This window comes from Lonchura striata, chromosome 7 (genome assembly GCF_046129695.1).
Source record: "Lonchura striata isolate bLonStr1 chromosome 7, bLonStr1.mat, whole genome shotgun sequence".
Classification (NCBI taxonomy): domain Eukaryota; kingdom Metazoa; phylum Chordata; class Aves; order Passeriformes; family Estrildidae; genus Lonchura; species Lonchura striata.
Window position 1 is genome coordinate 36959157 of NC_134609.1, and position 14495 is coordinate 36973651.

Consider the following 14495-nt stretch of genomic DNA (forward strand, 5'->3'; position numbering starts at 1 on the left):
CAGTGTGTCAAGCACTGCACAGGAGTTTCCTCCCTCGCCTGCAGGTTGCACTCCACTTACGTGAGAAAAATGAGGTGAGTTCTCATCAGATTCCTGAGTCCTGGGAGACAGAGCTTGGCACAAGCAGCCCTACCTAACCCTGACCCCAGGGTAAATCCTTTAACAGTTTAGCCATCACACAGAAATAAATGCTTTGTGAGCTCTGTGAGTGGTAACAACCAAGGCTTCTCCCTTCACCAGTGGTAAGAACTGCTTCTCTCAGACTGAAGCTCTGTTAATTATTGCCTCTCCTGGCTAGAGGGCTCCTACAATACCAGGAAGACTTGAAGTGGTGCTGCTCACCTCCTTTTAAATACTGCTTCAAACAGCCTGGAAGGAGAATATGCTGACACTCTTTTTCCAGCGATTTTTTTCCTAACTCAGCTCCAGCCGGCTGTGCCCTAAGACTTGGTTTTTACCCCTCACATCAGTGTCACAGGTACAGCAAAACACATGTGCCCTGCTGGGAACCAGATTCAACATCAGAAGTGCTCAGCAGTTCAGCCAGACAGCACTTGGAGCCATCCAAATTCACAGAATATTCCGAGCTGGGAGGGATTGGGGGTTTAAAGGGAAGATTAAGATTTCCTGCAGCCTTTACAGCAGACCTTTGGATTGAGAGACTGGGTTACTGATCTTCTTGCATCTCCAGACTTGAGGGTACTCGTGTGATAGGTAAGAACTGCAGTATTTTCTGCCACACAAACTTTACTAGAGGCTGCAGTCCACCAAAGAGTGACTCAGCTGTCAAAACTCTCCAAGCACGTGGAATACCTTAAATCTGCTCATTCAGCCCCCCCTGCTCTGTGCAAAAGAAAGGACTTGAAATAAGCAATAATCTCAACACAATCTTCAATTCATCTCCCCAATCATTTTCTCACTGCAGATACTTAAATCAGTTAAAGGAAGATGACAGCCTTTGTAGACAAGCTCAGACCTCAGGAACTTTCTACCTCTTTCACAATCTCTCCCCCTTCCTGCAGAAAGTTGGAAAGAAATATTTGGTACCACAGCTCAGTGCAGCAGGTAAGAAAGGAATCAGTGCATCCAGAAAGAAACACCTGGTGGATCACACAGCTGAAATGAAACAGAGACACACACATGGTATCAACCTGATCTGTTCTGAAGTGATCAGGCTTAAACCTTTGGATCTGTACCTTTTGAAAACAGAGGGCTGAAAAGAAAACAAACAAGGACTTACTGACAAACGTCTTTTTGGTGTAATGTAGGAAAAATTTTATTTGAGAGAAAGGTATTGGCTGGTACAGGACAAAACCAATGGACAGCTGGTCCCTAAGTTTTACAACATTGGGACCTTTAGCCTGACATGGTCTAAACTCCCTACAGCTTAGGAGGAAAGCCAGGTTTTTAGGTTTCTACCTGTGTGGGATCACTTGTCTGGTCCCCTTTCACACATGAGTCAAGATTCCCTGTGCCTTGAAGATCCAGAGAGCACCAGAGATGGATCCAGAGAGCAAATCCAGAGATGGAGTTGCTTTCATCAGAGCTTTCTCCTCCCCTTTCCCTGCTGTTCAGAGATGAGACAGACTCTGGAGAAGCTGCAGGAGACCACGGGGTGGCTGGAGAAGTCGGTGCTGATCGGTTGTTCGGACGAGCACAGACCACGCTTCGCGCTGGATTTAGGTTGGGATGACTCCTCTTCCACCTGTGCCAGCACCAGTTTGATGCACTGGGATGGGGGAGATCCCTAATCCTTGGGAGAACCTGTCCTGCCAAGGAGGGCTGGGCTGGGTCTCTGTAGGGGCTGGTGTGAGTGTGGCAGGTCACGGCCATGGACTGCACTGCTGCTCCTGTGCCTGTGTGTGTTAGGAAAGGTGGGCTGGGGAAGGCCACTAACATTTGGGAATGCTACCCCTGATGTGGTTCACTTCCATGGGAACTCCCAGGAACTGTATATTGGAACAGTAAAGGGCATAAAATTGGAATAATAGCAATAATAGCTGCAATTTATGAGATCAAATTTTCGTTGTTTTTTTTTTTTTTCCCCTTGAACAGGAGCCTTGGATAAATCAGTCCTTGAGTCAGAACTGCAGGGATCATTTACTGACCTACGAAAGGCTCTCTTTGTAGTGGATGAGAAGGATTCTCCTTTGCTGGCTTCGGTATTGCACAGGGCTTTTTACAGCTGTGATCTCTAACATCAACCCTTCTCTTCATATCCCACATTGTTTTACGATCTAATATTGTAGAAGTACCTACTGTACACTTTCAGGAACTTAGATACAGACACACTATAAATTACATTCGTTTTCCCAAATTTGTAGTCCCAAAAGGAAGATGCAAGGGAAAGAGAAACAGAAAAGTGACTTTAAAATGACTGCAGTAATTTATGCCATTTAGCTGAAATGTGCTAAATCACAGCAATCCCAGTTTGTCCTCAGCTCAACAACTATCAGGCAAACTGGGAATCAAACAAACTTACACATCTTCTCTCAGAGCTGCTCTTTTAAAACCTCTCCCTTACAAGGTGGTGCTCTGCAGACGCCCTGTGTTTGGAGGGCCTAAGAAAAGGCCTGTGTGTGAAAATCAGCTATCCTGACCCTATTTCTCCTGAGGAGAAATAGCTCATGTTTCCTTTCCTGCTCTATAATGTTTGTGATGCCTGAGCTATTTTTCAAGAAAATATTCAGGGCTGGAGACTCTTTAGAATAGTCCAGATCCCAATAAAACTCCCATTATGTCCCAATAAACAATAGCTCTTGCCCACCTCCTCCAAACATACTCAAATTTAGAAGCAGCAAGCATGGATTGCAGAATCTGCCACTTTTCAAAGCACTGCCTATACTTTATTCACCTTTCTGAGGCTTCTAAAGATAATCAGAATTTATCCCCACGACTGCACGCAAAGCATTATTCAGGGAGACTGCTCTGAATTATTTCTTGCTCCTATGTGTTTATATTTATATTTATATTTATATTTATATTTATATTTATATTTATATTTATATTTATATTTAGTTTGTGCTTCTGTGTTGGCAGGCCCAGTCCCTCCTGCGGTGGCACGATTCCCACCAGTACTGCAGCAAAACTGGGCAGCCCACTGAGAAGAACCCAGCTGGCAGCAAACGTGTCTGCCATGCCAGTGGAGTCACCTACTACCCACAGGTGAGCACCTGGCAGCACAGGGGAGGGACACAGGGACAGGAGCACTGCTGGCTCACCCCAGGGGGGAAGCAGGAAAAGGGATTTGTGCCTAGCTGGGTGCTTTTAGTGGTCAGCCAGCAACCCTCAACCAGCTGGGAAAAGCAAAAATTTGCACTTACTTGTTTTGTCTGAAGGCCTTGTTTTGCTTTGTGGTGCACGTGGCAGATATCTCCAGTGGTCATCACGCTGGTGTCCGATGGGAGCCGGTGCCTCCTGGCCCGCCAGCCCTCGTTTCCCCCGGGGATGTTCACAGCTCTGTCAGGCTTCTGTGACATGGGTAAGTGGCTTCTGATCCAGCACAGTGGCCCTGGGCATGCAGGGTGTGGGGACATCTGTTGGAATAAATCACACGGGACTCCATTTTCTTCACGGAGGGAAAAGCCCATTCTTTATTACATAACTCCTTTTTATACAGTTTTACAGACCTCCTGTGTGACTCCAATTGATCAGCAGCTTTCTTGCCATTTACTTTATTGGCTATTAACAAGTTGTTATTCTGTATTGATTGGTCACTCAAACCCCCAGTGTGTACGTGCAGGAAAGCTGTTTGTGAGAGGTAGTTTTCATTTTTCTATCTAACAGTGCAAAAACAGTTTATACAAGTGCAAGTTGTTTTTTTTACCCAGGAATAGATTGTTATGCTAACAAACTGTTCACACCAGGATTGCTTTCATATGGGAACTTGCAAAGTGCTGGCTTTGACAAGGCCAGCCAGCAACCCCAGGATAGGAGCCTTGATTCTACGAAGCCTTTCTTTATGATTTTTCTACCTTACTGCAACAGACATCAGCCAAATCCCTGTTCACAAAGAAGGATGGACACACAGGTGATCTGTGTCCCCATCCCCAGATGTGTTCAGGGCCAAGCTGGGTAAGCCATTGAGCAGCCTGGTGTAGCAGAAGGTGTCCATGCTGATGGCAAGGGGTTGGAACTAAATGATCCTTAAAGTCCCTTCAGACCCAAACCAGTCTGTAATTCTGTGACAGGTGGGGAAAAAAACCATTATGTCTAAATAGATCAGTGTTTGCATGCAGACAGAATTAAAAATACAGTTATGTACCTGAAGGGATTGGGAATTATAGGTGTCTATCAGTTGTTGTAGTCCCTGATAGCAGACATAAACTTTAAACCTGCTAGGTTATAATCCCTGATCCTTTAAAAATCCATTTTGTGTCTCATACCATCTGGCTCAGAAGAAGAACTACAGACTTTTCATTACAGGAGGGAAAATGCCTTAAAATTGAATTGTTCTGTCCACTATCTGTATATAGATGGCGCCAAAAATGTCTCTGGTGCCTGTGTTTATCAGAAGTTGATGGATTTAACAGAGTATTGCCACCAGCAAGTGTTTCCAAGTCAGCACAGCTGGAGCTCCTGCGGGTGGGAATGAGCATGTCCTGCATTTTTCTCGCCTTCTAGGGGAGAACGTGGAGGAGGCAGTGCGGCGAGAAGTGGCCGAAGAGGTGGGGCTGGAGGTGGAGTCGCTCCGCTACTCGGCTTCCCAGCACTGGCCCTTCCCCAGGAGCTCCTTAATGATAGCCTGCCATGCCCTGGTGGGAGCCCAGCGGGCTGAGGTGAGCGCCTCGGGCTCCCCTGAGCTATTCCACTGCCTGCCTCAGGCAGCAAAATCTCCTTCGGTCCACAGAATTTAGTTAGGAGAGCATCAAACCCTCCGTAAATGCAATTTTCCTTTGGCTTTTTCTGCAAATACAGAAGAAACTTTGACACAATCCCGTCATCTTCTGTTGAAAGGTGCCAGATTTCCCTCAGGTCGCTGTATATACAAGCTCAGAGTCCAACACCCCTGGATTTTTCTCTCTGAACTTTGCAGAGAAGGTTCCCTCACACATTTGCCATAGAACACTCAGATTCCACCATGTTAATTACTGTGCTCAGCCACTTTGCTTTGCCACGATGGAGCAGGGTTGGTTTGTGGCTTCCCTAAGGAAGCCAGCACAACAATGTAATATCCTTCCCTGGGCTGGCATCAGTGCCTACTTCAGGCATGGATGTAGCACTCTGGGCATTTCAGCATGGGATCTCTGTGGAGGCGAGGTACCACTGCCCACATTCAAAGCTGATTAAAGGAAGTGGTGCCCTCTGAATTCTTTCCAGATCAGTGTGGACACCCTGGAACTGGAGGAAGCCCGTTGGTTTGGCCTGGTGGAGATTGTGGAGGGTCTCAAGAGGGCACCCAGCTCTTCAAAGCAAGACGACGGTAGTTTTTTACCCTGGTTCCCTCCAAAACAGGCCATTGCTCACCAGCTGATCTGTGAGTGGCTGCAGCAGCAGACTGCCCAGACAGCTTAGGCAGGGCTTCATCAACTCTGTGATTCCACTAGAACTGTCAAAGCTCCATAGAAAAGCTTCCAAAGCCCCTGGAGGCAAGGGCTCAGTCACAGTGAGGGCAGCACCACGTTGATGGCACTCAACACACTGACCTACAAAGGTCTCTGAACTGGTCTGACAGGCCCATGCACAGTGGATCACCTCTGAGATCCCATGGTTTGAAGTAAATGTACAATAAAATTCTTTGTTCCAAAGCATCAAATTGTTGTGACCAGCTGTCATTGACCCCATGGCACCAATGTCCCATTTCCATTTCTTCTGTCTTTGGTGGACATCCAATGCACTCTTTTTCCCAGAACAAAAATAAAGGGAGAGTGGCACTTTCCAGTGTCTGTGTTTATATGGATTTGGGAGAGCTGTCAAAAACCAGAAGAAAAGCCATTGCCTCTTTGCTCTCCTCTTCTTCTCTCTCTTCCCATTCAATCTTCCGTTTTCATATAAAATACCCAAATTTTGGGGTTTTTTTTTGTAAATGTTAAGTGGGCCTCTTAATTTTCTCCACTGGTAAGACAGTCCCAAGAAAGAGAGAACAGAGCTATCTGGTGGTGGAGAGGGGAAGAGCAAGACCAGCACATAAGCATTTTAGAAGACCACAGCTAATGCAAAGGTGACAGAAACTGCTACGACAGGAACTGCACTTAGAACAGAGAAAAATCTTGAAAGGATCAGTGCCTCTTCCCCTAAGGCCAAAGTCTGTGCCTTGCTTGGAGAGCTGGTCTGATTTTACTGATGAAATGGTTCCACCTCTCTGGAGGAAGAACAACAAGGGAAACCATCTGGGCAAGGAAAGCTTAGTGAAAGAGACAGCTGAAAGGATGTTTGATCTGCTGCTTTCTGCCTGCTTGGTCAGAGTTCAGATGCCAAGACTGCAAAGCCAGGTGCTTGAAGGGGGACAGGGATGTGTCCCTGGCTGCCACAAATGCAGGAGAGCAGTGGTAAAAATCTGCAGTCCTGACACCTGAGAAGCAAGTAAAAAAGTAAGTCTTTCACACCTTTGAGACACACTGTGTTTGCTTGGGTTACTTTTATTTCAGGAGGTTGGGAGGGAATTCCTTCAGGTCATGGTGGCATGTACAAACACCCTTCCTGGTGTTTTAGTTACCAGTAAGAGAAAAAGTATTTTCAATCTACTCAAATAGGGAATTTTTTAATAGAGCTAGAACAACTACAAGATAAAAATCACATCACATCTTTGGAGAAGCATTACATTTCAAACTGTTTTATAAAATCCTCAATCCAGACTGTTATGTGTAGTAGATATAATTTGTGCCGTTTCTAATATGATATATGTGATATTGAATATTTGTTAGAGTATAGACATTTGTATTAGGATTCCCCCCCACCCTCACAGGTGAGACTGGGTGTATATTGGAAACTGATTTACAAGTAAGAAGGTACTGCTCCCCCAGGAGATGGGCCATGGCTGGGGAGATACAGGAACCCCAGGTGCTGATCCTTGCCTGAAGGACCCGAGATGGATCTCATGGAAATCCTCGGTCAGATCCATGTGAATGCAGCGTTCCCGAATTCCCATAAATTTCATCAAGGGGTTCAACAAACTCCAGACACTGAATTGTTCTCCCTCATCACCAAAAAAAGAGAATCTTATTAACATATCAACTCTGAATAGAAGAAAAGACTGATTGCTGAAATCTTGTCCTCAGGCAGAATTTTCCCTATAAAAACCACTTGTGCCAGGATAGAGGTGTGTGGGCATAGAGGAAAACCTCTGCTGAGGCTGACCTCTTTGTTGCACACCTAGGGCTGACCCTGGGCTCAGCTCTGTTCTGTCCTTGTGGCTGGCTAGATAGAATTTGATTGCAAAATAAATATTTTATTTTATCATATTAATTTGGCTGGACAAATTTTCATTTATAACACAGACCCTTTTGACTTAGTTATGAAACAACATTGGTGGCCTCCATTACTGATGTTAAACTACCAGGAGTGATGATGGGCAGTACCCAGCCCTGAGCAGGTCAGAAAAACAAGGTGAGGGACATTGTCCTCACTTGCATTTTCCTGAGAAATCTGTTTGAAGCCTGAAGAACACTCACTGCAAATCAAGACAGGACATGCTCCATAAAGGCAAGTGACCTAGAAAAAGGAACAGGCAATTCCTGACAGCGGCTTCCTCACCAAAACACAGCAGAGCTTTCCCATGGAAAAGGTACCAGACAGGCAGAAGAACACAGAGCAACAACATATTTCTCTCAAGAATGCATCCCTTAACTGAATCCTCTTTGGGAACACTTGGCTTGTATAAATCACTGAGACCCCTCTGCTTTTAGGGATTTACAGAAAGACCCAGCATTGACAAGCTGCCAGCTGGGGCATTACGGCCCAATTGCCCCAATTGCTCATAGGTATTACTAATCAGCAGGATATAGAATACGAGCACTCATCTGATTAATCAGATGATTAATCAGATGTAACTTTTTGGTTAGCAACTTGAGAGCAGCATTCCACCTACCTCCCAAAAGTAGCAGGGCATAAAACTCACGTTGATCTATAACAGGTGCCAGCATACAACTGAAGTAAGCAAACCTCATGACACAAGTTGTTTGATCTCTGAGTGCTCATGATGCCTTGAGAAGGCTGACCTAGAACAGAGGCTGGACAGAGTTAAAGAATAAAGTAGGGATTTATTAAAAGGATCTCCTCAATGGATACACCATGGGCAGCAAACAGCCCACTCAGGACCACAGGCCCTGTACCAAGAACCCTGGCCTTTTTCCCTGTGAAACAAACCTCGCCACCCCAGGTTCCTGATGTCAGTTTGCAGGATGTACTTGGAATTGTCAGGGCAGCCCATGTCTAAGGTGGTAGCAGGTAGGGTCTGGGACACATCCTTCACTGTTCGGATTTTTCAAAATTGGTCCCCACTCAGGGCAACAGCCTTTGACCTAGAAGGCCAGCCATTTTCCCTGTGAAACAAAGCTGAGCAGCCCATGTTCCTCAGGTCAGTTAGCAGGGTGCCCTTGGGACTGTCAGGGCAGCAGAAGTTCCAGGTGGTGGCAGGTTGGGTCTGGGACACATCCTTCACCTTCCAGAATTCTAGGAGCCAACCACCCCTTCAGGGCCACAGTCCCCTGAACACAAACACCAGCCCTTTGCCCTGTGAAAGAAAAACTCATCACCCCTGGTTCCTGATGTCAGTTTGCAGGGTGTGCTTGGGACTGTCAGGGCAGCACAAGTTTGAGATGATGGCAGGTTGGGTCTGGGGCACATCCTGCGCCATTCGAAATTTCAGGAGACGGTCTCACACTCAGTGCCACAGGCCTTTGAACACAAACGCCGGCATATTTGCCTGGGAAAGAAAACTTGGCACTCCAGGTTCCTGATGTCAGTTTGTAGGGTGTGCTTGGGGACAGTTTGCAGGGACTGTCAGGGCAACACTGGCTTGAGGTGGTGGCAGGTTGGGTCTGGGACACATCCTGCACCATTCAGATTTTTTGGAGTTGGCTTCCCACTCAGGGCCACAGGATCCTGAACACAAGCAGCAGCCCTTTTCCCTTGAAAGAAAACTTGCCAGCCCAGGTTCCTCATGTCAGTTTGCAGGATGCTCTTGGGACTGTCAGGGCAGCACAAGTTCCTTGTGATGGCAGGTTCGGTCTGGGACGCGGTCTGCACCATCCGGAATTCTCAGGAGGTGGCCACCCACTCAGGGCCAGAGGCCCATGAACAAAAACACTGGCCCTTTTCCCTCTGAAAACAAATTGGCCACGCCAGGTTCCTGATGTCAGTTTGCAGGGTGCGCTTGGGACTCTCAGGGCAGCACAAGTTTGAGGTGGTGGCAGGTTGGGTCTGGGACACATCCTGAGCTGTTCGGATTTTGTGGATTCAAAACACACTCGGAACCACAGGCCCCTGAGCACGAACGCTGACACTTTTCCCTTGAAAGAAACCTTGCCACCCGAGACCAATTAGACAATCCAATCTAATGTAAAAATTCTATTGATGTTCATCACAAATATCACCAAATATCGAGAACACTGCAATTACATGATTACCATGCTGCAGGAGGCCTCCAAGCAGCACATCTCCCACCAGCCCATCTCCATTTACATACAAGTCCCTTCCCTGGTGTGGGAACCCCAGCCTTGTTTTGGGGCCACATGTGGTGGTGAAATTCCTCCTCCAACCCGTGCTTCCAAAGAAAAACTCCGCAGGCTTAGCTGTTCGGTCTCAAGGCAGTTTATTGCTAGTTATCTAACAGATTATGTTCTTGGACTGCAGCTATTTGATCAGTGGCCTGGGTAGAGGCACACACACACCCTGACATCCTCTCTATCTGCTGTCTTCTTCGTCTCTCTCTCTCCGCCCAGGGTTGCTGCTATCTTTTATAAGATATATTACGTATAACATGTTTACAATTATTCCCCAATACCTACTACCTACGTTGCCAAGTGTTTTTCTACTCTAAACCAATCTGTGAGTGCCAACATCACCAAGAACATGGAGGTAAGGAAGAAGAAGGAAGAAGGATGGGATCAGCCCACTTTCCTCCATCTTAGAACTTCTGACCCCCATGTACAAAGTGAAAACCCCCCTGTACATGTGCTAAAACCCCCCTGTACAATACTAAAAAAATTTCCCCTCTACTTCGTAACTACTTATACTATACTATCTAACCTTTTGTGATTGCTTGTTCCACCTCCAAAGTTGGTAATTCATTCCATGGCTCAAACTCAAAATCACAGTTGTTTTTCAGCTGTCTGCCAGGGTCTAGAATGCTTCTGACCAAGGCCTGGAACCTCTAAAAATGTCTGAGAGACATTTTGAGTTCCCACACCTGGCAGGCTCCCTCAGCATCTGTGACTGCGGAGCCCTGGCAGCCCGCCCTGAGTGCCGTGGATCCGGCCAGGTTCCTCCCCACCGCCTGGGGCTCGCTGCCAGCGATCTCCTGAGCCTGAGCCCACACAAGGCTCCCTCAGGCACATCCTGCCCGCTCCATTACTGCTTCTCCGGGCATGGATTGGGCAAAATGGCCAAAGCCCTCCCACGCACATCAGCTCAAAAGGGCAATGCGAGTAGTGCCTTCGATCAGTCTGAGTGGTGAGGCCGGTGTGCTCGTACCAGAGCAGAATGGCAGCGGCAGAGCTCAGAGGTGGCTCCAGCCCAGGAGCAACCCGCGGTCGGGTTGAGCCTGTTATAAATGAAAATTTGTCCAGCCAAATTAAAATGAAAAAATAAAGTATTTAATTTGCAATTAATTCTATCTGTTATAAATGAGAATTTATTCAGCCAGATTAAAAATAAAAATAATTTTATTAGCGGTCAAATTCTATCTAGCCAGCCACAAGGAAAGAACAGAGCCGAGCCCGGGGTCGGCCCTGGGTGTGCAACAAAGAGGTCAGCCTCAGCAGAGGTTTTTCTCTATGCCCACACATCTCCATCCTGGCACAAGCGGTTTTTATAGGGAAAATTCCGCCTGAGGCTAAGATTTCAGCAATTAGTGTTTTCTTCTATTCAGAGTCCATAGGTTAACAAGATTTTCTTTTTTTGGTGATGAGCAGAAATAATTCAATGTCCGGGTAGGTGAATCCCTGATGAGAGTTTACGGGAAGACTGCATTCACATGTATCTGTCTGAGGATTTCCATGATATCCATCTCGGGCCATTCATGCGATGATCAGCACCAATGATCAACACCTGGAGCCCAGATATGGCCCATCTCTTGGCCAAGCCACATCCTTTTACTTGTAAATCAGTTTCCAATATGTACGCTGTCTCGTCTGCAAAGGGGGAGGAACTAATACAAACTGGCATAATCTAACATCTAATATTACATATTTCATACAAGGCATGGTGCAAATTATATTTACTACACATAACATATCTAACCAGACACAAGGAAAAAACAGAGACGAGCTCAGGGCCAGCACTGGGTGTGCAACAGAGAAGTCAGCCTCAGCAGAGATTTTCCTCTAAGCCCACACACTGCCCGTTTGGACCCTGCAGTTTTTATAGGAAATTTTCAGCCTGAGGCAAGGATTTCAGCCATCTGCCTTTCCTTTCTATTCAGAGTCCCACGTATAAAGTTATTTTCTCCGAGTTGAGGTTGAATAGTCCAAGTCCAGGTGTGGATGATTTCCCTGATGAAGTTACTGGAACCATGGCATTCAGATGTATCAGCCTGGAGGACTCTAGCGATCCCAATCTCAGGTCGCTACCAGGATGATCAGCGCCTAGGGGTCCTTTGGAACACCCCATCTACAGGCGAGCCACATGTATTAAGTTGTCAATGAGGCTTTGTCCAAGAAAACCAGTTCTGGTGTAATGGGGGTGCAGCTTAGGTCGCTGGCACGTGTGTTTTGCAATAACAAAATATTATACATGTCAAATAATATTTCCCTTGATCAAATACAACAATATTACATTGGAGCAAATTACAACCAACATACATATCAAGCCCCAGCTCGGGGCTCGCTGCGGGCGGAGGGGCCGCGCTGGGGGCCAGGGGGGTTCTGGCGAGAAGGGACCTGCTCCACGCTGGGCAGTGCCAGCTTCAGCTCTGAGCCCAGCACAGGGCTGTCCTTCCTCAGCTGCACCCTGTGCCTTGCACGGACTCTCAGGGTCACCTCAGTGCCTGTCCATCCCCAGTGCCAGCGCTGGGCTGGGTGTTCAGGGGAAAAGTCTCTGCGGTGCATCCTGCCAGCGGTGCTGCCTGCAGTGAGTGCATTGCCCTCCTTACACAACAAGCTCAACTGCGAAATCCACATGGCCCTGTGCTCCTGGAAATCATCACGAACTGGCCTGAAGGTGGCACTTTTGGACTGTTCTTGGAAGAGGAACAGGTGATACATGCTGAGGAGGAATCCCACTTTTGGCAGCAGGCACCTGACAGGGAAGCAGGGTCTGTGCGCTGCTGGCTCTGTGTCTCTCTCTCGGCTTTGGAAGAGGACGGGACGGGTCGGAGCCGCTGCCTCGGGGAAGGGAATTCGCTGCCACGGCCACAGCCCAGCGCAGAGGCGCTTGCTGTGCTGTGGGGGGAGGCTGTGCTTGTGCGAGCAGCCCCCGAGCGGGGCCCTCATTCCCCCGGTGCCCGCGGGCCCTGTCCCCCCTGCTCGGTGCCGCTCCTGAGCTCGCCTCTCCCTGCCCTGCTCAGACCCGGCTGCCGCTGCTCCGAGCTTTCGCTGCTCTGTGCCTGAGCAATGGCTTTGTAAGCAAGTTTTACAATTTGATAGAAAGTTCACAGAGGCAGATATTGAGATAAGATTTGTTGACTTAGGAAGGCTATGGAATTGAGATGATATTGTTGAGAAGGAGATTCAATTAGAAATAAGTTTGAAAATATGGCTTAATAAATGGGTAGATATTTTACAGAACTAGAACTCTGAAATATGCATTATTATAGGACTACATGAGGTAAAAGTATAGGTGCTTGGTGTTAAAGTAACATTCGTATTGTGTGGTAAAAACTAATATCTTGAAAAACATTTATATGGTACTGTAATTAGGAAATTACTTAGCTTTCAATAGAATAATGTTGAGTTTTATATTTCTTATGTTTCACTCTTTGTTGAGACTGATAATAAAATCAAATCTTCTAAAACACTTCTCAGTTACCCTGTTTTTATAGAAACTAAAATAACCAATAAAACAGTGTTTCTGTTATAAAAACCCCAATAACTCAACTATCTTTCAAGCAGTTAAGAAACTCAAAATACTTTTTGTTCAGTGCTACTACAAAGAAACAGGACCCCAAAGAATTAGTTCTACAAAAAAAACCCCAGTCAAGTCTTCTACCTACGTCACTAGCTCGACTCAAACACAAACCAATATTATCTCCTATTACACAACATCAGGCAAGCTTTAAAAAACACAATCAAGCACAAAATATCCCAGCGACACAAAGACGTTTATAAAAGCCTTAAAGCTCTAATAAAATCTAATTCTTACAATATTTCAAAACAAAACCTAAAAAATGTACAGTCTTAAGTGCAAAAACAGTTTCCAACTATAAATAATATTTCTCTGTTCACCTTCTCTGAAGCATAGTTAAACTCAAAACCTACAATGCTTGTAGCACAAACAGGAAGCACAGAACCACTAATGCATTGCCTCTGTACAAAGAAGGTAATTCCCTTATTTAAGCAACCAGCAAAGCTTCCTGCTTCCTCAGCCCCACCTGCAGAAGCCTGGCGTCCCGAAGCGCGTCTCCGCAGCCTCCGTCCCCTTCAGCCCTGCCCGGGCCCGAAGCCCCGCGCGGAGCCGCGGCAGCCCCGCCGCTCTCCCGGCTGCAGCCGCCGCTGCCATCCCCGCCCGCCCGGCGATCTTCCAGCCCGCCTCGCAAGGAGCGAGGGCAGCTCTGCGGCACGACGGAGGGAGGCTGCTCTGCCAACGCGGCCGAAGGACAGGCTCAGGCTGCGGGAAAAGGGAGGGACGTGAGGAAAAACCCGGCAGCGGCGAACTCGTCGTGCCCGGGGCGCGGCCGCTCTCAGCCCAGCCCGCTCCGCCGCTTGCGGGACCGGGACTCGGGCCCCGGGCCAGGAAATGCTTTTCCCAAGTCGGGATTTCTCTCCCAACAGCTCAAGTCTCGCCTCTTCAGGAGCCGACCTCGCAGTGCCCCCAGTGCTTTGCCGCTGGGAGCACTGGAAGCGATCCTGGAACACTGGGAGGGAACTGGGAGCACAGGGAATGCCAGGAGGGAGCTGGGAGGGAGAGTGGGAGCACCGGCAGTGGACAAGGAGCAGCACTGGGAGGGATATCAGGAGCTCTGGGAAGGAACAGTGCTCCCAGTTCCTGCCCAGTGCTCTCAGCATCCCTCCCGCTGCTTGCCAGGAAGAGGGACACTGGCAGGGAGCTGGGAGGGAACTCCTCAGCACTCTGCAAGGTGCAGCAGCCCCAGGTGTGACCAGTGAGGAGGGGGAAGAGCCCCCAGTCCCTCCCCAGGGACCCCCCCAAGAAAGGGGGCTAATGAGCAGAAAAGCGATTTA

General features: G+C 47.6%; 1 protein-coding gene and 1 long non-coding RNA gene across 2 annotated transcripts in view; one reads left to right on the top strand and one right to left on the bottom strand.

Moving 5' to 3' along the window:
- NUDT13 (nudix hydrolase 13) overlaps window positions 1-5873 on the top strand; it is a 6013-nt gene extending 140 nt beyond the window's left edge. The window contains 9 exon segments of the mRNA XM_021543888.3: window positions 1-22; window positions 24-74; window positions 926-1065; window positions 1576-1683; window positions 2056-2162; window positions 3040-3165; window positions 3370-3481; window positions 4624-4778; window positions 5320-5873. The exon segment at window positions 1-22 is cut by the window's left edge and continues 140 nt beyond it. Of these exon segments, the coding sequence (XP_021399563.3) occupies window positions 1-22; window positions 24-74; window positions 926-1065; window positions 1576-1683; window positions 2056-2162; window positions 3040-3165; window positions 3370-3481; window positions 4624-4778; window positions 5320-5514 (1016 nt within the window). The 3' untranslated portion in view covers window positions 5515-5873.
- Window positions 1252-14023, bottom strand: LOC116183798 (uncharacterized). Its single transcript, XR_013340292.1, has 3 exons — window positions 13688-14023; window positions 3324-3536; window positions 1252-1856 (listed from the first exon to the last, which is right to left on the bottom strand). It is a non-coding gene; the product is annotated as an uncharacterized LOC116183798 (long non-coding RNA).
- Between the last annotated feature and the right edge of the window lie 472 nt (window positions 14024-14495).